The sequence below is a fragment of the Grammomys surdaster genome, unplaced genomic scaffold, assembly GCF_004785775.1.
Source record: "Grammomys surdaster isolate TR1022 unplaced genomic scaffold, NIH_TR_1.0 150, whole genome shotgun sequence".
NCBI lineage: Eukaryota > Metazoa > Chordata > Mammalia > Rodentia > Muridae > Grammomys > Grammomys surdaster.
In genome coordinates this window covers 16,946,275-16,969,008 of record NW_021604608.1, presented here as the reverse complement: position 1 = coordinate 16,969,008, position 22,734 = coordinate 16,946,275, and the positions used below count along the sequence as shown (strand labels likewise).

The following is a 22,734-nucleotide window of genomic DNA, read 5'->3' as shown; positions in this document are numbered from 1 at the left end:
ATAAACATGCTGGAAACTATCAGCTTTACTGACATTACTTTGATGCTATTGCCATGTTCAGAATGATTCTGTTCTGTTCTTCAAGTAGTCTGAAATGCACTCAGTGTTTTCATAAAAGATGTCTCAGTAAGTCAGATGATGTCTCAGAAGATGAATGGCATTGTGCACACATTCATTAACAAAATGCTATAAAGAACCAATCAACATACCTTGCTCTAGTTAGAAAAATGAACACCAACAATAGCAGAAACCCTGATACATATTCTATGACTCTAGAATTGATTCTTTATCAAGTTTATTATTATATTTTCTAACCGTCTACATCCATTTACTTGGAGAACTCATTGTTAATAGGGAATTACAAATAAACAACAAAAGCTGTTACATAGAAAGACTACTAACTTACCTTCGGCAATTTCAGTGGCAATTTGCAAACTGGAAACTGATAAAGATTTTCATGAAGTGTTTGATCCAAGTTGGGGACAATCTTCTCTCTGGGTACTTTGTAGACTGTAATGGTGCCTTTATAATGAGGGCAGCTATAGTTCCCAAATTTATCCACCTCTTTGATGTGGAGTTCCAGCCTGGGTGTTCTTTGCAGGTGAAATATGAGCTTGTAGTCTTTCCCATAATCTTTTCCATTGCCTAAAAAGGAGATGCATTTGTCACTAGTAAGATAATTAGTTTGCTTTAATTTTCTGAAATCTCAATGACATACCATTTATCAAATATTGTTAAAGTATCTTGAGAGCTATCATTGCTTTTGAACATATAATCTAGCAGCCATAGCAGGTTACTGAATGTTACTAGGAGGACTCCTCTTCTGTCATGGGGCCACATTTTTCTGCAAGTTTTCACAGCTAATAGCTTTCCCTTTTCTTTTTCCTCTTCATGGTTTTCAAACATAAAACTTTTGGAAATATTTCCTAGTATTTAAAAAGTTATCTATACTCTCCAACAATCATCTTTCCCCTTTCTCTGTGCTGTTCCTATCACAGTGTACACTGCCATGGCTTCACATAGGATATTCAGTTTAAGTATAAATTAAAATTAAATTCAAGACCATTAAAAAATTCAACTTCTGGGCCTCCTAAGTGGCTGACTAGAAAAAGGTGTTTGCCATCAAGCCTGAATATTTTATTTCAATCCCCAGATTCCACATGGTAGAAGGAGAGAACAAATCCTTCAAGTTGTCCTCTGATCTCCACGTAAACTCACTGGCACACACATATATACATACATAACCACACACACACAAACACACACACACACACACATTAAATAAAAGTTTTAATATATATTTTAATAATTCAACTTCTCAGTCACTCTGCACATACTTACCATGCTTGATGGCTACCACATAAAAATCTCATGATTTTCTTAATTTCTTGTTTGTTTGTTTGTTTTGGTGGTTTGTTTGTTTGTTTGTTTGTTTGTTTGAGACAAGGTTTCTCTGTGTAGTCTTGGCTCTCCTGGAACTCACTCTGTAGATCAGGTTTACCTGGAACTTACAGGGATCCTCCTGCCTCTGCCTCCTAAATGTGGGAACTAAAGGGGTGTACCACCACAGCCAGGTTAATAGTTTTCTTGGTAAAGAGCACAGAAATAGCAGATTCCCACAATTATAGAAAAAAGACAGTGCTATTGTACAACTTTCAAGTGAAACAGTTACTGGATTTGTTGAAATTATTAAGAAAATTTTGTGGATGCTCTTTAAAAAAAGGCTTAGATAAATCTTTTTGTTGAAAATAACAAAATTCTGTTAAACAAGAATTTCACCTCTGTAGGTTGTAGAGCTTCATATTGCAATAGTAGAAAGGATATTACTGCTTCCTGTGACAGTGTATGCCTGCATTACAGTAGCACATCTTTAGGAAGCTCTGAGATAGCATCTGAGGTTGTATGTTTGGACTGTAAAAGTCAAGAGTCAACTTCAGCTTCCACCATTTGTCAGTATGAAAATGTCTGTCTAGTGCTCACACTTGGAGAACTTTGAGGCCTTCCTCTTCCTCATGTTCAAAGCAGGAGAAATAACACTTGCTTTCTAAGATTACCTTTAAAAATGGCCTGATATAATATGAATAAAATAATTGCTCACAGACATGGTATATATCCAATGCTGAATAAATTACATCACAATAGTAAAGGAAAAATGGATTCTATTATTATTGTGCATCTGTATAAAAACAAAAATAGTTAGACTTGCAATGAAACATCAAACTGAATTTCAATTCTCCAAGAATCTACAAAGCCGATGACCCTTAGCTATCTCTTGCACAATGAATGCTTTCTGTTTCACCCAGAAGGAAGACATCAGTAAAAGATGTAGAAGAGATTTCTGTTTTCCTTCTGTGGCTGCTAAAAGGCCTTTTGGTAAATTTCTAAAATACAGTTAAAAGCAGGAATAGAATGGTTCTCAGTTACAGAAAGGACTCTGAGTAGATTTCCTTTGTGTAAGGTTGCGTCTTGGCAATCTAGCTACTTGAGCGAAGCAGATTTCTAAGTAAAGAATGACTTACTTGGGGGAGGGTTCATAAAAAGGTTTTATACTAGCTTTTTAATATGTGACTCTGAGTGATTAAAATGAATCACTGAATTTTAAATTTAAATTTTTGGATCTTTTGAGTAACATCTTTTTAGGTCTGTGTTTTGTACCCCAAAAACTATCAGAAGAAATGGCACAACGTAGACTTCCATTGAAGAAGTTCCATTTTTGTTCCTTCAAAAGCATTATTTCTTCTTCCATATTTATAATTACTCAAAAATGATGATTATTATTCAGGATACAAGGATGTGGAGCTAAGTCTACATTGGTTAAATTCAGATCTAGAATTTGTAAACCTATCATTGCCAGTCAACTCATTTTAAAAAATTAGTAGTATATGTAATGGAACCCTAAAGTCACATCTGTAATAAAATAGGGATAAATTTTTGAGGGTTTCCCTGTAACAGGTACATGATCTCAAATATAGCCTTTTATGATATGTTTTAAAGTTGGCTTTGTATTGTTTCTAAAATAGAACACTGTATTTTGAAGGCAATCATTTTATAATAAAAAGAAACAAATAAAGAAATAATAGTATTTTTTCCTCATTCTCTGACACATATAAAGAAGTTAAAAGTGACTTATTTCTAACTGTGAGGACAGCCTTGGCTATCTGATCTTTGGAGAGGTTTTCCCCAACTTCAACAAACAGGACACATAGTACCTAGAAGAGAATTAAGACAATCACAATTCCACAAATACTTGCCTTTTTAAAAAAAAAATAAGTATTTATATTTTGTGAGTAACTGGAGGTTTCTTACAGTAATATATATTTTCTCAGAAATGACTGTTAAATGTCTTTTCTTGACGTCATGGGAAGGAAGTGCACATACATGAATGAGTGCTTTCTCTAGAAAAGGCAAATGAGGAAGCAAAAGTACTAGCTATATGAGGAACCAAAAGATTCTGAGAGAAACAGTGGCTCTGCGTATTTCTATGATTCTAACCTGCTATCCACAACTTGTACCTCGAAGGTCTGTCAGGGCCTTGACAGAAATGGCTCCGTCTCCATACCTGGTCTCTTCACTTCAACTCTCACCTTGCAGTTTATTCCCAACAGAGTTGTAGTATAGCTTGACTCTTGTTACACTGGTATGGGCCATCTATCTCAAATGAAATCTCAGGCACAGTCTTTGCAATGCCTGAACTGATCCATTCATCTCCCACTATCTTTCAATGTGTCTTGTGATTCTGCTTTCTTAGGGTTTGATGATCCTCAACAGATAATTTACATGGACATGTAATGCCTATGCCTAGGACATACTTCCTGAGATGTATAGGGAATCTTCTACTTAACAGCCTTCTGTGATCATTGTTTTAAACTGTAACCCTTACCCTTCTTTATGTTTCCTGCTTTTGCTTTCTGCAGTGTACAGAACTTTTAACAAGCATTATATTCTCTTAGTTACTTATTCTGGCTTGTGTCTAGATGACAGCTAGCATAATAGTAGATATGTTTTCCTGAGTAGATAAAAGGATGATTAATTTAATATGCTACCCATGGATGTAGCAGAATCACTTCCTAAGGCCAGAGGATGTAAGACACTGAGAACATATTGAATGCACATAGGCTTGCACAGAGCATTTCTAAACATGAGGAGTAAGACAAAGATATCATTTACATAAAACCATCTTAAAGAAATTGCTAGCACTTTCTGGATTTTCTTTGCCCTAAAAGAGGTTCTTAAGGGTCATGCAACAAAATGTTTAAGTGCTGTGTTGATATCTCTAACAGACTTGAAATGAAAGCATGTTCTATCTCTGTCCTGAAGAATAGGAAGCAAATGATAAAGACTGAGATAAACTAACATTCCTTTGATTTCATCTCAGGACTAGGACCAGTGTTTATGCCTTATAAACCTTTCTCAGGAGAGTCATTTGTGTGGTATATCTGTACAGAAGACATTGGAATTTTTAAAGACCAGTTGTCTAAATTCACCAATTAATTTAAGAATTTATTCAACATTAATTCATTCAATCTTCCCAATTACTAGTACAGTGCTATGACTTTTATTTTCATTTCTACTTACAGAATTTCTTCTTACTGCCCTGTACCATCTTAGGTAATGGGTGTTAGAAGATTCATCCAATAAGACTACCCGCTTCCAATTAGAGTCTTGATAGAGAAACAGACATTAAATGAGTAAATAGAAACTTATATCTGTGGCAAGGAACACAAAAGAAAAGGTAAAGATCTGTGAAAATAAAATAAGGTGGTGATAAAAATAAAGACTGGCATGAAGAAGAAGAAGAAGGAGGAGGAGGAGGAGGAGGAGGAGGAGGAGGAGGAGGAGGAGGGGGAGGAAGGGGAGGAGAAAAGGAGAAGGAGAAGGAGAAGAAGGGGAAATACTTTGAACACGATCATTAAGAAAATAAAGAAGGAGACACTAAGCATGGGAGAGAGATGGGGATAAGATGAGGTGCCAGCAGGCAGAGACTACCTGGCCTTCTATGAGATGCCTAGGTTCTGATAAAATGATAGGTATCTACGTTTTGTGAAGATTCATATTCCTTGTAGATCTAGAAACATCCAGTGAGTATTCTAATATGAACACAAGTCTCCTTTCTTGGAGTGAAAATGAGATCATCTGATCTCTCATAGACAACCCAGTACACATGCTGCCAGTCTTTAGGCTGTCTTAAGTTATCATGTGATACTGGTCTCCAGTAAGGACAACAGGTCTACCTCATATTAGGACAGCAGCTCAGTCCTGTTTAGGACAGGTAAACATAGCTGTCACTTTGGTATTACAGGGAAATCATTTATAGTATTAATTTAGAAGCAATATATCTGAATTTTGACTATCTCTCCTCGGGTTTTACATTGTGGTTTCTCCTTCAAAACATAAGCAAGAAGGCAACTTTTCTACCCTTCCTCTCTTCCTCCAATGACTGAGATGCTGTATGTAAGAGTAGAAGACACACTTTAGATCAGAAGATACTGGATAATAATTGATCTCACTTATCGTTGTGAGGACCAGGACTAACATCAACTCTCCTTTAATATGGAAACTACAAAGACCATATAAAGTCTTGGAGTCATTTTCTGAATGAGAAATTCAATGATGTGCGTATTGATTTATAAATATACAGAGTGTTACATCAAGTCAAATGTGTAGCAAGGTCTTGATTCAGAAATTCCCATAAATTCACCCTTTAATTCTCCTTCTTACCTCACCATTATAAGTACACCTTTGACATTCTACTTTACTTGAGGAAGGAATTGGAAATAGGAAGTCTTTGGTGAAGAAAGAATGCCCAAACAGCAATTCCACTGGAGAATTTTGGTTCTTTCTCTCTCTTTTTAGCTATCCCTTTATTTTTATTTTTTATTTTTTCATCTCTTCTTTCACTGTTGTGCATCTTTTTCACTCCTTACCTCCCATTACTCCCTCCTCCCTGGCCCTTTCCAGTTCTACCATCTATTTTTTTTCTCAGAATGCTCATTCGTCATTCTTTTATTCTACAGTCATTGAAAGCTGGGAGTTCTTAGGCTCAGAGAACATCAGTCAATGAAGACATGCTCATTGTCACATAAAATTTTATTCTAGTGAAAACTGTTTCCTGACAGTATAGATAAAACACAAACTTAGAAGTCAATCCTTTCTAAGTTTAATGCCATTTAAAATGGGAACAAAAAGTAACACTGGGAAAGCATGGGAATGAAAATTCTACAGGGTGTATCACCCATGTCTAATGTTTTTAAGCATCTTTTGTACCTCAAACAGCATTGCAAATGCAGACTACATGTAAAAATATGCAAAATAAGGCCAGGCATGGTAGCATACTCCTTTAATCCCAGTACTCAGGAAGCAGAGGCAGGGGATCTCTGTGAGTTCCAGGCAAGCCTAGTCTACAAATCGAGTTCAGGACAGACTTGTTACACAGAGAAACCCTATATCCAAAACCAACACAAAACAAAAAACTGTAAAATTACATGCGTGTGTGTGTGTGTGTGAGTGTGTGTCTGTGTCTGTCTGTGTGACTGCGTGTCTGTGTGTGAGTGTGTGTGTATGTGTGTGTGTGTGTGTGTGTGATTTATAACAAGGAATTACATGCCATACTTCTATTCATATCTCTTGAAAGTTCACTGACCCATTTTAGACTCTTTGTAGAACACATTAAAGAATTTGGAGGTAGTTTTAGGTAAAATGAGCAGTAATATAGTTCTATCATAAAAGTAACCAACAGTTGCTTCTGGATGGGATCACTTTCATACAAACAACAAAATTTGAAAATATGTCAGAAACACATAATGTACTTTACATACTTTACAGCATGACCTAGCAACCCAACATATCACAGAATTTTGGTTCTTTCACCCTCAAGAAAAGTTGGGTGGCCAACTAGAAGATATGACATCATAGAAAATATCATTCCTGAAGCCACTAAGTTGGAGAAAGATCAAAACTTAGAATATTCCACTTCTACTTGAATATGTACTGCCTTTGTATATCATAAATCCAACCATTCTACATCAAATCATCATAATCGAAGAGCCATCTGTCACATGACATGTTTCTCCAGAAATGTTACTGTGTGGAAACACATTCATATTATTGAGTAAAAGCTAAAGAGTTGTCATGAGAAAGAGGAGATGCTAGCCTGAACTCAGGAAGCAGTCATAGAGAAGGCTAGTTCCAAAATAATACCACCTAAAATTATTCCATAAACACACACTCAGCCCTGCACAGAGAAAAGTGCTTAAAAGGATTAGTCTCTGAATATTTCCCTGAGTTCTCTAAAAGGAGGATTTTCTTAATAACACAAGTTTGGGGTGTTGCATCTAAGATTTGTGGCTTATAGTCTGTATAATATGTAAGAATATTTCCTCATACTTACTTGAACCAAATATGTTTCCAGTAAACCTTAAAAGAAGTTGTTCTCCTTCTCTTACTTGGAAATGTCTAGATGATTCTGGAAGTCCTCCAAACCCTTCTGAGTGTAAGTTCTTCAGTGCCAGATTTAACTCCTTAGAGGGTACTGCTAAAATAACCACTCTATGAGGATTGTCCTTCTGGTGTGACAGTACAATGCAGGCAGTGGCGCTGCAGGAGGCTTCCTCTAAAGACTTGACAAAAGAAACCAAGTGGCTATTGTCCACTGGGGAAGACAGGTGGAGCACTATAAACCTGTGCAAAGGGAAAGAAACAAGACCTGAGTGGGGATGAAGCACTGAAACACCACAGACCAAAGGAAAAAGTTATTTTTACTAACTTTCACTTGAAGCTAACATTCTGATTGCCAACTAGCAATATTCATGAAAGACTTTAGGGAAACTCTGGTAGTCAAGAAACCAGTTCACATCAACTAAGCTCTTCGTTGTCTGTATGTCTGTCTGTGGATCTTATATGCATATGTTTCTGTGGGTGTATACATCTGTAAGTTTGGATGTGTGGGCACATATATGTGCATGCGTAAGGAAAATAATGAGGTCAATGTTAGATGTTAGGTATCTCTCTCCATCCTACTCTTCCTTATTATTTGAGACAGAATGTCTCAATGAACCATAGAGACTTCTTCATGTTTCCTAGGCTATCTGGCCAATGGGTTCCAGAGATCTGCCTGTCTCTTTTCTCAGTACTGGAATTGCATATGTTAACTGATATGCTAAGGCTCTTGAATGTTGGGGAATTGAATTAAGGTCCTCTTGTTTGCTTGGCAGGAACTTTACTTACTGAGATCTGTCCCTAGGTCTCAAGTTAAATTCCAAAATGTGCTTTTGGTTATTTTCATGTGGTTTCTTCTCGCTATCCAGCCAGCCTTGAACACACAATAGTTCTTCCTAGACCTTCTACATGAGATTACAAGTGTGTACTACCATATTCCCCATATCCTTAAAGTACCCATCCTGTCTCAGCTGAACTCTAAATGTGCCCACAAGTTTTAATTATAGAGTCATGCATCCAATAGCATTTTAATCAGTGACTGAAAGCATATATGTAGGTGGTCCTATAAGAATATAATGGAGTTAAGAAATTCTATCACTTAGTTATGCTGTAGTCTTTACACCACAGTACAAGCATATTACTCACACATTTGAGGCAATGTTGGTATGAGAAATCTACTGTCCTGCCAACTATATGAAATTAGGGCACATATAATTATGTGCACTACATGATACTTGATGTTAATAATAAACAATTATGTTACTGGCTTTTGTATTTACAGTAATGTATTTTTATCATTTGTTGAGAAAGTACTCTATCAACATAAGTGTGCCACCCAGAACGGGTCCAGAAGAAGGTACTGAAATCATAAAAGAGGATAGTTCCTACTATGTTGTTGGTCTTAAAGAGCTAGGATGACGCTAATTCAATATTACTAGTGTAATTCCAAACAGTATCTAGAATGAGAAGAAGCATATGCACTGTATGAGGAGTATTCTAGAACTGTAAGATAACAGCTCAATTTGTGACACTTTGTTACAACACCCCATGAAACTGATACAGACTTAGATCCCAGACTGGACAAGTTAATCCTTCCATTCTCCAGAGAGTAGAAGCCCTTATCCAGAGCAGCCTTTCCCACAAACAAGAACTGCTAGTTGAACCATCAAAGCTATCTTCTGTGGTATACCAAAGTTTCCCTGAGGCACCAGACTGGGGAAAATCCAAGTAAAACCAGCTCTTCCACTGTTTTCCCTGAATCTCTGCTTCTTTTATTTGCTCACAGGATTTTGCTAAGAGGCCTACCTCATTCATTCAATTGCCCTCTCATCTCACATTGTATGCAGAATTCGGCTTAGGATAATCATACAGGTCATGTTGTCATTATGATATGAAACCTATCTTTAGACATGGGATTGTCTTCTTCACAAGTATCTACACCTTGTGTCCCTTAAAACTGTCTAACATGTTCTTTTAATGGACCGTCTAGAGAACATGGAAATGAAGACATTAAATGAATGAAATAACAAATTCAGTTTATATCCAAATAGTTATGAGATGAGCATAATAAGAACAGTTAATTGCTCTTCTGTGGTATTTAAGAAATGAAGGTGCTGTTTTGAAACTGTTTTGGGGTTAAGAGAAACCTATAAAAATAAACTGATGTTGTAAGATGTTTTGAAAGCCTTACTTAAGCTATCCTGAGCAAAACTGCAATCAGAGGATGCCCATCAATTATGGTTTGCATTTCTAAAGTATACCCTAAAAGACAGCTTATATTTCTATCTGAGTAATAAAAATATAATCTTATGATTACATTTCTACACATTAATTACATGCTGTAAGAGAGCACCATCATCTCTGATTATTTCCTATGGTCTTACCTCTCTAAGTGTTCACACAATTCAAATGATACCAAACCACTCTGGACAGTTCTCACCACAATGTCATCAATCCCAAACCAACCACTGTCTCTGCTACTGAATCCTAGTAATTTCAAAGTTTCACAGGCATTGTTACCAGGTTTTCTGATAGATGTACTTTTGGACCTATAAAATCAAAAAGAAATGGGTAAAATTTGCATAGCAAAAATCACACTTACCACATCTACTTTTCATGAAATAATTAACCCAATAACAATTCATCATGTATATATTAGTAGTAGTAATTATCCTTGTTGTCAAGAACAGAAAAATGGGATTACTATAGCTTTTGCTTCTCGAAATATCTACAAGCTATCATAGCATAGCATAGTATAGATTTTGCTTCTAGAAATATCTACAAACTATCATAGTAGTATCTCTTTATAGTATGGGGTAATCTGGGTGGTACTAAAAAGGTACAGGGGCTTTAGAATCAAGAACAGTACTCAAGAATAGGAGAATGCCAGGTTTGGGAGGTAGGAGTGGGTGTGCGGATGGGTGAAAATCCTCATAAAAACAGGAGGAGGGAGGATGGGATAGGGAGTTTCCAGAGGGGAAACCAGGAAAGGGGATAGCATTTGAAATGTAAATAAATAGCCAAAAAATAAAAGAAAAAGAAAGAAAAAAGAAAAGAAAAAATATCTATAGGATAATTTTGAAGAATGAAGTATGTTTTACTATTGACAAAAAGAAGTTTAAATGAACACGTAAATATAATGAATGCACAGATGCTCTAAGGATACTCCTGATTGATTGTATAGCATGCAAGGTAAAGCTATAACCAGCACCATTTCATCTCCTCGCTGGTTCTGCCTCTTATAAACAAGTGATCTTGCATTAGTTATTTTATTTCTATATATCTCAATTTCACTGGTTATCATATTAAAATATTACCTTTATTACAGAATTAAGTCTGTTGACAGTTGGGAGGATTCATTGAAAGTGTGAGTGGTACCAGTATTTCCATACCATTTCTAATGGCAGAAGATCGCCAATATGCTACATTTCCTGCTTATGTAACATGACCAACCCAAAGCCTGAGAGCTTAGGCACCATGTGATACAGTTGGCCAGCTAGAGTTCATTCCACAGACCAGTTTCTAAGAACCCTCCAATACGGTTCCCTTTCATTGGAATTTGGTTATGTAGGAGTTTAGAGACCTACTTATCACTTTTGTTTGGTTGTGAAGCTCGGAACAATGAAAATTAATTAAGAGCTTGCTTAGTTAAGAAGAAAAATCTGTATTTAAAGAGAGAGAAAAAATCAATGTGAAAGAGACAGTGGCGTCTTCAGAGAGTAAATCTGAGGTCTTTTAGAAAGTTTTCTTCTTAAATCATTTAAGCAGAATACGTTCTACACAACCCAAAGAAAAAATCCTTTGATGCTGAACATTTTTGGGTAATAACATCCTGCAATTTTCTAGAGGACAAGATGAGCTAGCTACTATGAATCAAGATCTGTCACTGTCTCTCTGCTTCTCTCTGCCTCTCTCCCTCTCCCTCTCCCTCTCCCCCTCCCCCTCCCCCTCCCCCTCCCCCTCTCTCTCTCTCTCACTTTCTGTCCATCCCCATGCATTTGTGACGTAATGTGGCGGGGGTGGGGGGATCAGGCAGGGAGTGTTAGAGTTGATCTAAACCTAACATATTATTTTGGAAAACATCTATTGGTTTCATGGAATCAAAGAGAATAAAATCAAGATTTAGGGACATTAGCTTTTTAAAGTTAAGTTATAATCATAGATGTGGTAAAACAAAATTTTAATCTTGAAGCTAAAATGTGATTTACATAGGAGGGTATACTCATGGTGAATCAAAATCTTGGTCATTTACTAAAAATTAACATTGCTAAATATAATGTTGATCCTCCTCTCACCTCACACATCATATTAAAGCATTCACTTTGTTTTTTCTGCCAATGTTTCCTGTGTGGTTGTAACATGTCAGGGAAGCCCATACTCCACAACTCAAGACAGACAATAACTTAATTCAGCCAAAATATGCATCTGGCGTGAGCAATGGACACCAAAATAGTGGCTAACCCTTTGTTCCAAGTGTAAAATGAGGTTGCATGTCTCTCCCACTGTAGTTGAGTGGGACCATGTCCCATTAACTATTTGGAAATGAAAGAGAGATTTGTCACTTTGAGGCCAGAAAAGTTATTGCTAATGGTTTTACCTGAAGTTGCTCTACAGCTATGAAAGCAACCAGAAAATGTTTTGTTGCCTAAGTACATTCACAAGAAGTAAGAAGTAGCCTCTCTGATAGTCATGAAGTAAGATACAAGGATTTGCTATGAACCCTTTGGTTTTGAGAGTTTTGTTATCTTTTCATTTAACATAGACTGATTGGTACTTTATATTCCTTCTGAGTCCCGTTATGAGTTTCTGACAGATTTGGAATGGATGTTCAGCTCTAGGCATCTATGCATATAAATGAGGGAAATATTCCTATTTTCCTCTAAAATAGGAATCTAAATTTTGGATTTATGAAGATGTAGAGGGTATCATCTGAATTACGTAAAACATGCCAGCAAATATAATTGGTACAAGGAAGAACACAAATGAGAGACTAGGCTTTATTCCCAATTCAAAATAAATAAATAAATAAACACACACACAAAATTAAAATAAATGAAATATAGTACATCTTTATAAAACTTGCTTATTTAAAAATTTTTCATTTCCTCCCCAAATAGCACCAGATATTTTGAAGATGCTCACTAAAATAAACATGCTATTAATTTCTAAGAAAAAAATTGTTCTGCAAGCAATCACATTATCAAAATTCTCATAATGCATTTTACTTTCAGAACATTCTCTTTGTCGTATACATAATGCATAGGCCTTTAAATGTGAATGCCATTAACATCTTAGGATTAATTTTATCTCAGAAAACTAACTTACATTAAAGTACTGATTTTACACAGGATTTCTTCACTCAAAAATATAGAACAATTTTCTTTATAAATTATGTATGTTGATGATGGGGCTGGTTTAAAATAGAAATGCTTCCTCCCTACTTTTTGCCAGCTTAACACACATCAGAGTTACCCAAGAAGAGAATACTTTATTTGGATGTGATTATCCTTCATTATATTGTCTGTAGGCAAGTCTGTATAGTGTTTTCTTGAATCATGGTTGATGTGGGACAGACCACTGTGAGTGGTGCACATGGTACTGGGTTGTGTAAAAAACTCAAGCTGATCAGGCGTTCCTCCATGGTCTCTATTTCAGTTCCAGCCCAGACTTTATTTATGCTGGACAATGATATAGAAGTATTAGCCAGATAAACCCTTTGATCCCTAAGTTGAGTTTGGTCATAGTAGTCATCTCAAAAATAAAAACCCTAAGACAGAATGTAAATAGACAAGGAAGATAAGCATAGTCATACTGTGTAGGGTATATAGAATACTGATGGATTTCCAGTAGTCTTTTCTCTACATAGGTATTTATTTTTTATTTATCTTTTAAATTGGTGACTACTTTCTGGGTCAAATTTTGTACTCTGAGTTTAATATTTGTTACCAATATAATAACTTTGGGATTTTAATTCAAATGACTATTTGATGTGTGTCTTTTGCATGAATATATGACTGTCTAAAAGTGTCAGATCTGGGAGTTACAGACAGTTGTTTGGCACCATGTGAGTGCTGGGAATTGACCCTGGGTCCTCAGGGAAAATAGTCACTGCTCTTATCGGCTGAGCTACTGAGAGAAAAGATTTTCTTGGTTCAACTATCTTATTAACATTATCAAGTCATAAACATTTGAGAGTCTTGCCTAAATGACATTGATCTTAGTCCCAGTTACACTTATCCTAGACTCCATTACCTGATCTACCGTGTGTCGTGGATATTTGTCTGCTTGTGACAGGTGAGGATCCTCCATGAATTGTCAATATTAGCACATCAACCAGCACATGCAGCTATTCTGAATGTAATTGCTCAAAATATTAGAACACTCATCACTATGAAGCTCATCTGTAAGTTAGCTTCTGTATCTAGAGATTGTACTCACAAAGACACTGCACCTTAAGTGCTAACACTAATGTTTTTTCAAATGTGAAAATACACACAGGGCTAGAATTGTCATGTATTCTGTCTATAACATGTTACTGATCAGCATAGGCCATACATATTCAGATTTCCTTCTTTGTGTTAGATTTTGTTTTGTTTTGTTTTGTTTTTCCCTTTCAGCAGTTTTAGATTGTCAAACTCAGAAAGAAAGGAAGGAAGGAAGGAAGGAAGGAAGGAAGGAAGGAAGGAAGGAAGGAAGGAAGGAAGGAAGGAAGAGAGAGAAAGAGAGAAAGAAAGAGGGGATAAATGCTAGCACGAACATTGAGAAGAAAATATTGAAAACAAATATTATCTTAAAGTCCAATTTTAGAGGTCATAGTATTTTTTATTATTTGGGATCTTTTGAATTGGAATGTGAGGAAATTATATGATATATTGCAGTAGATATATGATGAAAATATGTAATAGAAGTGTTGAAATAGGGTTAGAAATTGGCTAAGATGGTGATATTGAGTACCAAAATTGTGCACACCCAGATCATATCTATGCTGATAGTTTCTAGTCTTTAATTTATAGTAAAGGATATTTGTTTCTTTCCCCAGCCACAAATCAGCATAGTGCTGCCTCAAGTTTCTTATGTTGCTAGCATGGTAGGAAAGACAATATCATCCTTAGCCGAGACAAATGGTAACTACTCAATGGAGAGGAAATGTTTGAGCTCAGGTCAGGACTGCATTATTCACAGGTTAGCAGACTTAAAGAGCTTCTTCATGGCACTGTACTTCAGTCTTCACATGGATAAAATGATAGAAGAGGCAAAAATATACAAAGCAAACCTGCTGCAGATTGACCCATCAGCTAAAAATACGTATGACTCAAGCCTTATTTCTCAAAACAAAGAGAAGGGATCGACATATAGGTAAATGTAAGTGAAATCTTATTTATTTTTAAAAATCAAATTAATATTTTTCTTACATTAAATGGAGAAATTGTAAGTACTACATTGCATCCTCATAATTAACCATACCATATATTCTTGAAAGCATTCCACTTATATCTGTATTACTAGAAATCACCATTTTTCACGTGGCACATTTTTGGGTCCATTAGAAACAAAACTCTTCCCCCCCCTTTTTATTTATTTTTTTCAAAAACTCTTTCCTATTGTGAGACAACAATGTGAACGTACTTGTTATTATTTTATTAGTAATATTTAAATACAAATGACCTGAATGGTTAATCATTAAGTCAGTTAGCAATGGTAATGTCTCCAACTCACCTGTTGAAGTAGGAGGGTGTTGGCAGGCTCCTGTGCACTGTCGCACTCTCTGATCTCCTGTGATCTTTCTCAGACTCAAGGTTCTTTGTTTCAGGGAGAGGAGAACAAGGGAGGAAGACAGTGACTGGCTTCTGAAAGGGATGCGTTGATGGATGCTGGATATAGACAAGTGGACTGGTAGACACCACTGAGAAGGAAGGATCTTGATGTGCTTTTAAGTATGACACTAGAGAAGGGTCAACTGGCTGGATCTAAACAAAGAAGAAAGAAAAAGTCTTCATGTCCATCTGTAGACACTCAAACCTACATATGCACAATATAGTTAGAAGCTGCAAGTATTGATATGCCCATAAAATAATTTTCTGAAAATATTAGGGAACATATCTTTAAGTTCCTCTGTACATTCTTACGAAGAAAGAAAATAAGTTATGTAAAAGCACATAACTGAGTAAAATCTTTTAAAATACACATATGTGAAAATGTGTATGTGTTTGGGTGTATGTGTTTTTTAGAAATAGTCTAAAGTATGAACAACAACATAGTTTAAAAGGTGAATTTTCATGTAATTTCTCGCTACAACTATTTTTAAATTATATGATAAGCAGAAAGGTGAAAAACAAGATTATATTTACTTCAGTTCCTCTTACATAACAATGGCAAATAATAACAAACCTGACATAATTCAAAGTTTATAGAAAATATTTGTGAAAGAAATATTACAATTATGCTTCTTTCCTAATCTCTCTTCACTTAATATTTGTGATAAGATATAGAAATAAATAAATAGGAAAAAGAATGTCTAGCTCTAGCCTGGCTTCTTGGTCCAGAGAAGCCTTGTAAGAAACCAAGAATGCCCTGTTTCCCTATGGAAACCTTCAGGGGCTCAAAAATTAACTAGCTTGGAACCCTGCCCAACCACCATCCTAGCTAGATCAATGTGCACATGAAACCACAGCTGGGTCTGACCAAGACACACTCTACAGAATAGGGATTGCCCATGACACGGACTACAGAATGGGGTCTGCCTAAGGCACAGCCAAGATAATAAGTCACTCAGACCTCCATTGTCTGGTTCATATCTACCTCTACCTTCCTGAGAAGTCCTACTGCCATCAGAAACATTCAGCCAACACCAGAGAAAACCAGATGCCTAAAAGACAACATAATAACACAATCAACAAGATCCAGAGCAATATGGCATCACCAGAGCCCAGCTATCCTGCTGCAACAAACCCAGTATATTTTAATGAAACTGAAGCACAAGAATACCTTAATTTCATTCTTATAAAGATGACAGAGACCTCTAAATAGGACATGAATAAATCACTTAAGGAAATACATTAAAAAAACATTCAAACAAGTACTGGCATTAAAAGAGAAAGGAAATAAATACAAAGAAATATAAGAAAATGCAATCAAACAGCTGAAGGATATGAATAAAACTGTCCAAGACCTGAAAAGGGAAATAGAATCAAAATAAAAAATTGAGGCAACCCTGGAGAAGGAAAACCTAGGAAAGAAAACAGAAATCCCAGATGTAAACATCAACAAAGTGCAGGAGATGGAAGAAAGAATCTTAGGTATAGAAGATATAATAGCAGAGATCAATATATCACTCAAATAAAATGCAAAGTCTAAAAAGTTCATGACAAAAACATCCAGGAAATTTGGGACACTATGAAAATACCATGCCTAAGAATAGAATAGCAGGAGGAGGGGGAGAGGCAGGGGAAGAGAATTCCAAGCTCAAAGGCCCAGAAAACATTTTCAACCAAATTGTAGAAGAAAATTTCCCAAAACTAAAGAAAGAAAAAGAAGTGCCTGTAAACATACAAGAAACATACAGTACATCACATACAGTACATCAAGCAGATTGGACCAGAAAAGAGAATCTTTCAGTGACATAATAATGAAAACATTCAATATACATAACAGAGAAAGACCCTTAAAAGGAGCAAGGAAAAAAAATCCAAGTAACATATAAAATATATCAGAATTATACCTGATTTCTCATCTGGGACTCTAAAAGATAAAAGGGCCTGGGCAGAGGTCTTGCAGATTCTAAGAGGCCATCAAAGTCAGCCCAGACTACTATATTCAGCAAAACAGTCAACATAGATGGAAAAACCAAGATAGTCCATGATAAAACCAAATTCAAACTGTACCTCTCCACCAACCCAGCTCTATAGAGGAGACTAGAAAAAAAAAACTCAAAACAAATAAGATTAACTATACTCAAGACAATAAGAGAAATAAGTAATTTCACATCATTAAAACAAATAGAAGGGAAACACATATATACTCATAATGCACACACACAACAACAACCAACAACATTAGAATAACAGGTACTAACAATCATTAATCATTAACATCTCTCAACATTAATGGACTCAATAGCCCAGTAAAAAGACACAGACCAACAGAATGGACACATAAACAGAATCCATCATTGTGCTGAGAAGAAGAAACACATTTCTGCTAACAATATCTCAGTGTAAAGGGCTGGAAAAAGATTTTCTAAGCAAATGGACCACTGGAGTAGCCATTCTAATATATAATAAAAATGAACTTTCAACCAAAAGTAATCAAGTAATTAAAACAAACAGGAAAAGAAATTTCATACACATCATAGGAAAATTCATGAAGAGGACATCTCAATTCTGAACATCTATGCTCCAAATGCAAGAGCACCCATGTTCTTAAAAAAAAATTAATAAACCTTAAATCACATATCAACCTTCCACATTAACAGTGGGAGCCCTCAACATCCACTCTCAACGATGAACAGGTCATCAAGACAGAAACTAAATAGAGAAATAAAGAAACACAGGTTATTATTCAAATGGACCTAACAAGTATCTATGGAACATTTCACCCAAATATAGAAGAATATATCTTCTTCTAAGCACCTCATAGAACTTCTCAAAAATTGACCATATGGTCAGTCACAAAGCAAACCTGAACAGATACAAGACTGAAATAACCTCATTCTTTTTATCAGATTACCATAAATTAAAGCTGGAATTCAACAACAGAAACCCTATATATTCATGGATATTGAACAACTCTCTACTCAGTGATCTCTGGAATGGGGAAAAAAAGAATAAAAGAAATTTTAAAAAAAGAAAAACTTTCTAGAACTCAATGAAAGTGAGGATACAACGTATCCAAACTTATGAGACATAATGAAAGCAGTGCTAAGATAAAAGTTCCTAGCAATAAGTGCCTTGATGAAGAAATTGGAGAGTTCTCATGCTAATGAAGTAAAAGTATATCTGAAGGCTCTAGAAAAAAAAAAAAAAGAAGAAGAAGCCTGCATACACAGGACAAGTAGAGTAGATGGCAGGAAATATTCAAAACTCCAGGCTGAAATCAATCAATTAGAAACAAAGAACAATACAAAGAAACTGTGACTTGCTTCTTTGAAAAAAATCAACGAAGTAGACAAACCCTAAGCTAAACTAACTAAAAGGCAGAGAGATATTATCCAAATTGACAAAATCAGAAATGAAAAGGGAGACATAACAACAGATACTGAGGACATTTAAAGAATCATTAGGTCTTACTTCAAAAGCCTGCACTCCACAAAAATGAAATGGATGGGTTTCTAGACAGATATCAAGTACCAAAGCTAAATCACTATGAGATAAACTATCTGAATAGTCCTATAACCCCTAAAGAAATAGAAGCAGTTATTAAAAGTATCACGATCCAAAAAAGCCCTGGGCCAGATGGTTTTAGTGCAGAATTCTTCTCGACTTTCAGAGAAGAGCTAATGCCCAAACTCATCAAACTATTCCACAAAATAGAAAAGAAGGAACACTGCCAAACTCATTCTTGGAGGCCACAATCACCTTGACACCTAAACCACACAAGGATTCAACAAAGAAAGAGAATTTCAGACTAATTTCCTTTAAGAATATTGATGCAAAAACACTCAATAAAATTTTTGAAAAGCCTAATCCAAGATCACATCAAAGACAACATCTACCAGGATCAAGTAGGCTTCATCCCAGTGATCCAGGGGTGGTTGAATATATGAAAATACATCAACATAATTCACCCTATGAGCAAACTGATAGGGAAAAAAAACACGTGATCATCTTACTTGATGCCAAAAAGTGTTGCAGGAGATATTTAAAATGACTGCATCCAATCTGGCTTTTCTTAATCAGCAGCCATGTTCCTGACTAGCCTAGGCCTCCAGCCAGGAGCAGCAGTGGCTTACCACCACTGCTCAGCTTGGGCAGTCTGCTTATGTGGGCAGAGACATTGGCCCTGCCACCTATGAGACACCAGCATGGGAGATGGCCCTTCCAATCATCCACAAAGTCTCTACAAGGCTAGGCAGTGCCCAAACCATCCCACCATCCACATGGGCCCAGTAGGAAATGAAACTCTAATGGTTAAATATTGATCAAAGGCTTTATATATTTGGTAATGCTCAATAACATTATGTCCATACAATCAGAGGTATAACCCAATACCCAACCTAGATATACCAACTACCTTTGACTGCTAGAGACACGCGCAAGTCCACTCCCATGTTCCCCTCTCTCTCCTCTCTTCCCTAACTCCTCCTCTTCCTTCTCCTCTTCCTCTCCTTACTCCTCCTCTTCCTCTCCTTATTCTTCCCACCTTAGTGCCTCCCAACTTGCTGGGGAAAAATATCCTGCTACCAAAAAGCATTTGACAAAATCCAACACCCTTTCATAATAAAAGTCTTGGAGAGTGTGGGGATACAAGATGCATACCTAAACACAATAAAGACAATGTATGGCAAGCCATAACCAACATCAAATTAAATGGAGAGAAGTTTAAGGCATTTCCACTACAAGAAAGGACCAGACAAGGCTGTCCATTCTCCCCATATCTGACCAATAAGGTACTTGAAGTTCAAGTTAGGTCAATAAGACAACTAAAGGAGATCAAGGGATGCAAATTGGAAAAGAAGTCAAAGTATCTCTATTTACAGATCATATGATAGTACACATAAGAGATCCCAAAAATCTCAACAGAGAACTCCTACAGCTAATAATCACCTTGAGAGAAGTGATTGAGTGAGGTAACTCAGTCCCAAAAGGACATGTATGGTATGTACTTGTAAGTGGCTATTAGCCATTAAGTACAGGATATCAATGCTTTAATCAACATACCCAAATAAGCCAAATAACAAGAAGGACCCAAGGGAGGTAGTTGAATCTTTCTAAGAAGGGGAAACAAAATAAAAATATATCTGAAGCAGATGGAAGAAGGGAACTGGGTGGGAAAGAGGATGGGGTGGGGAGCAGGATAGAGGATATCATATGTAAGGAGAGTAGTGAAAAGAAATGGGAGATTGGCTGGGGGGATCTGGCCAATCTCTAGGATGTGACAGAGACCTAGAATGGGGAGAAGAAACAGAAGTCACTGGAGGTAACTCTAGCTGAGATTCATAGTAGTGGGGGATATGGACCCTATAGCCAGGCAGGACTCCCAGTGGAAAGATAAAGATAGCAACCAACCCAGAAAACCTTGGTCCCAAAATGTGTCCTGCCTACAAGATGTACAGGAAGCAAGTTAGATGAGAGACTGAGGGAATGACCAACCAATGACTGCTCCAAATTAGGGCATATCTCATGGGCAAGAACTAATCCTTGACGCTATTAATAATACTCTGTTATACTTGAAGACAGGATCCTAGCATGACTGTCATCTGAGAGAATTCACCAAGCAGTCAATGGAAATAGATACAGAGACTCACACCTTATCATTATATGGAGCTCTGGGAATCTTAAGGAAGAGTTAAGAGAAAGATTGAGGGACCCGAAGAGTACAGGGACACCACAGGAAGACCAATAGAGTCAAATAGCCTGGATCCTTGGGAACTCTCAGAGATTGAATCACCAATCAAAGAGTAAGCTCAGGCTGGACCTAGGTCCCTTACAATTATGTAACAGATGAGTAGCTTTGTCTTCATGCAGATTACCCAACAACTGGAACAAGGTTGTTCTTGAACCTGTTCCCTGCCTGTGGATTCCTCGCCTCTAAATGGACAGCCTTGTCTGACCTCAATGGGAAAGGGTTTGCCTAGTTCTGCAGCAACTTGATGAGTGACAGTGGAGTCAGGTGGTCCCAGTGGGGTGGGAGGGAGTGTGGAGGTTGTTGTTTGACACCCAGAGGGAGTTTTCAAAAAGAAGGAGATGGTGGAATGAGGGGAGAACTTGCATGGGAGGTTACTGGAAGGATAGGATGGGCAAATATTGGGCTGTAAAGTGAATTTTAAAAATATATTTAATGAAAAATGAAATAGAAAAAAAAGAATGGGAAAGACAAGGCTGGGATTAAAGGAATATTATTGGAGAAAATAAATCTTCTGAGATGTACATTATGAAAATAGTGTTTCTATACACTAAATATCTCTTCCAGGAAGGCTACTTTTCTTTAGTAAATAGAATCCAAATGTCATGGTAATCAATATTTGAATGGACTAGTAACTTCTTATCTTTCCAATGACTTGTATGGAAATCTGGATTTATATAAATTACTCCAAATTTGTCAGCCATTGTCTTCTAGGTATCAGTATGTTTGCCAACAAAATAAACAAGTAATGCAAAAGACTATTTAGGAAAGCCTTATCAATAAAACACAGATATTTATTTCAGAATGTGCTCACAATGATTTCTGTATCACTCAACTCACAATAGGTGATTTCAAGTCCAAGAGAGGACTAGCATAAGGCTATATGGAAGACCTGCATCCTCTGAGTCTTTAGGACCATGTTTGACCCACTAGACACAAGATCGAGTCCATCTCCCTTTTGAATTTTTACCTTTAATTGTACAAGCACTGGTGAGCCGAAAACTCCTGCAGGATAACTGAAGGATATCCGGGCATCCATGCTGGACTTTAAAGCAAGCCCCTTCTTTGTCACTGTGAAAGACTGCTTTTTTAAACATGACATGACAGAAAACATTCCCAACTTGTAAACATTGACTGCAGCACAAGTTGCCTGTGTGGAGTAAAAGACACTTTACTGAAGCAAGCAATAGCATTGTTTTGGAGAAGTACATATGACATGAATACTTTGTGCACTGTCAAAAACAAAACAAAAACAAAACAATGACAATAAAGTACCTGCTATTCATAATCACCTATGGCGTGAAGGCATCACATTCAAGGAACATACATGGCCCTTTGTTGAAACAAAGGATAACTTTACACTTAAGAGTCTCTCAAGCTCAGACTTCCCAACAAAGAAATGAGAAGTAAATTCATTTTGTAACTTAAATTAAATTCTCACACATCTATAATAAATAGTCATATGATCTTCACAATTTTAATTACTTCTGGCTGGACTCCTAGGCATCTTTGGCTAGAATGATTTTTTTTTTTTTTGGCTAGAATGAATTTTATGTATTGATCTTGTCTAGAAGTTTCTGTGCTATTTTACAGAATTCCAAGGAATATAAGTTTACTAGTTGGACATTTTGTTCTAATATTTGTACTGTCAGAAAAAATTTTCTCTCTAACAAGTCACATCTTCAGGTTCCATAATAAAAATTATTGTCTATTTGGGTTTTTTGCAGTGGAAACAGAAAA

At 36.4% G+C, this 22,734-nt stretch overlaps 1 protein-coding gene across 1 annotated transcript in view; it reads right to left on the bottom strand.

Annotated features, from left to right (window-relative positions):
• The window catches only part of Dthd1 (death domain containing 1), a 66,510-nt gene that overhangs the window by 34,164 nt on the left and 9,612 nt on the right, over positions 1-22,734 (bottom strand). The window contains exons 4-8 of the mRNA XM_028765350.1: positions 21,965-22,144; positions 15,151-15,401; positions 9,819-9,983; positions 7,388-7,677; positions 407-645 (exon numbers count right to left, since the gene is read on the bottom strand). Coding sequence (XP_028621183.1) covers positions 407-645; positions 7,388-7,677; positions 9,819-9,983; positions 15,151-15,401; positions 21,965-22,144 — 1,125 coding nt within the window. The remainder of the gene's footprint in view (positions 1-406; positions 646-7,387; positions 7,678-9,818; positions 9,984-15,150; positions 15,402-21,964; positions 22,145-22,734) is intronic.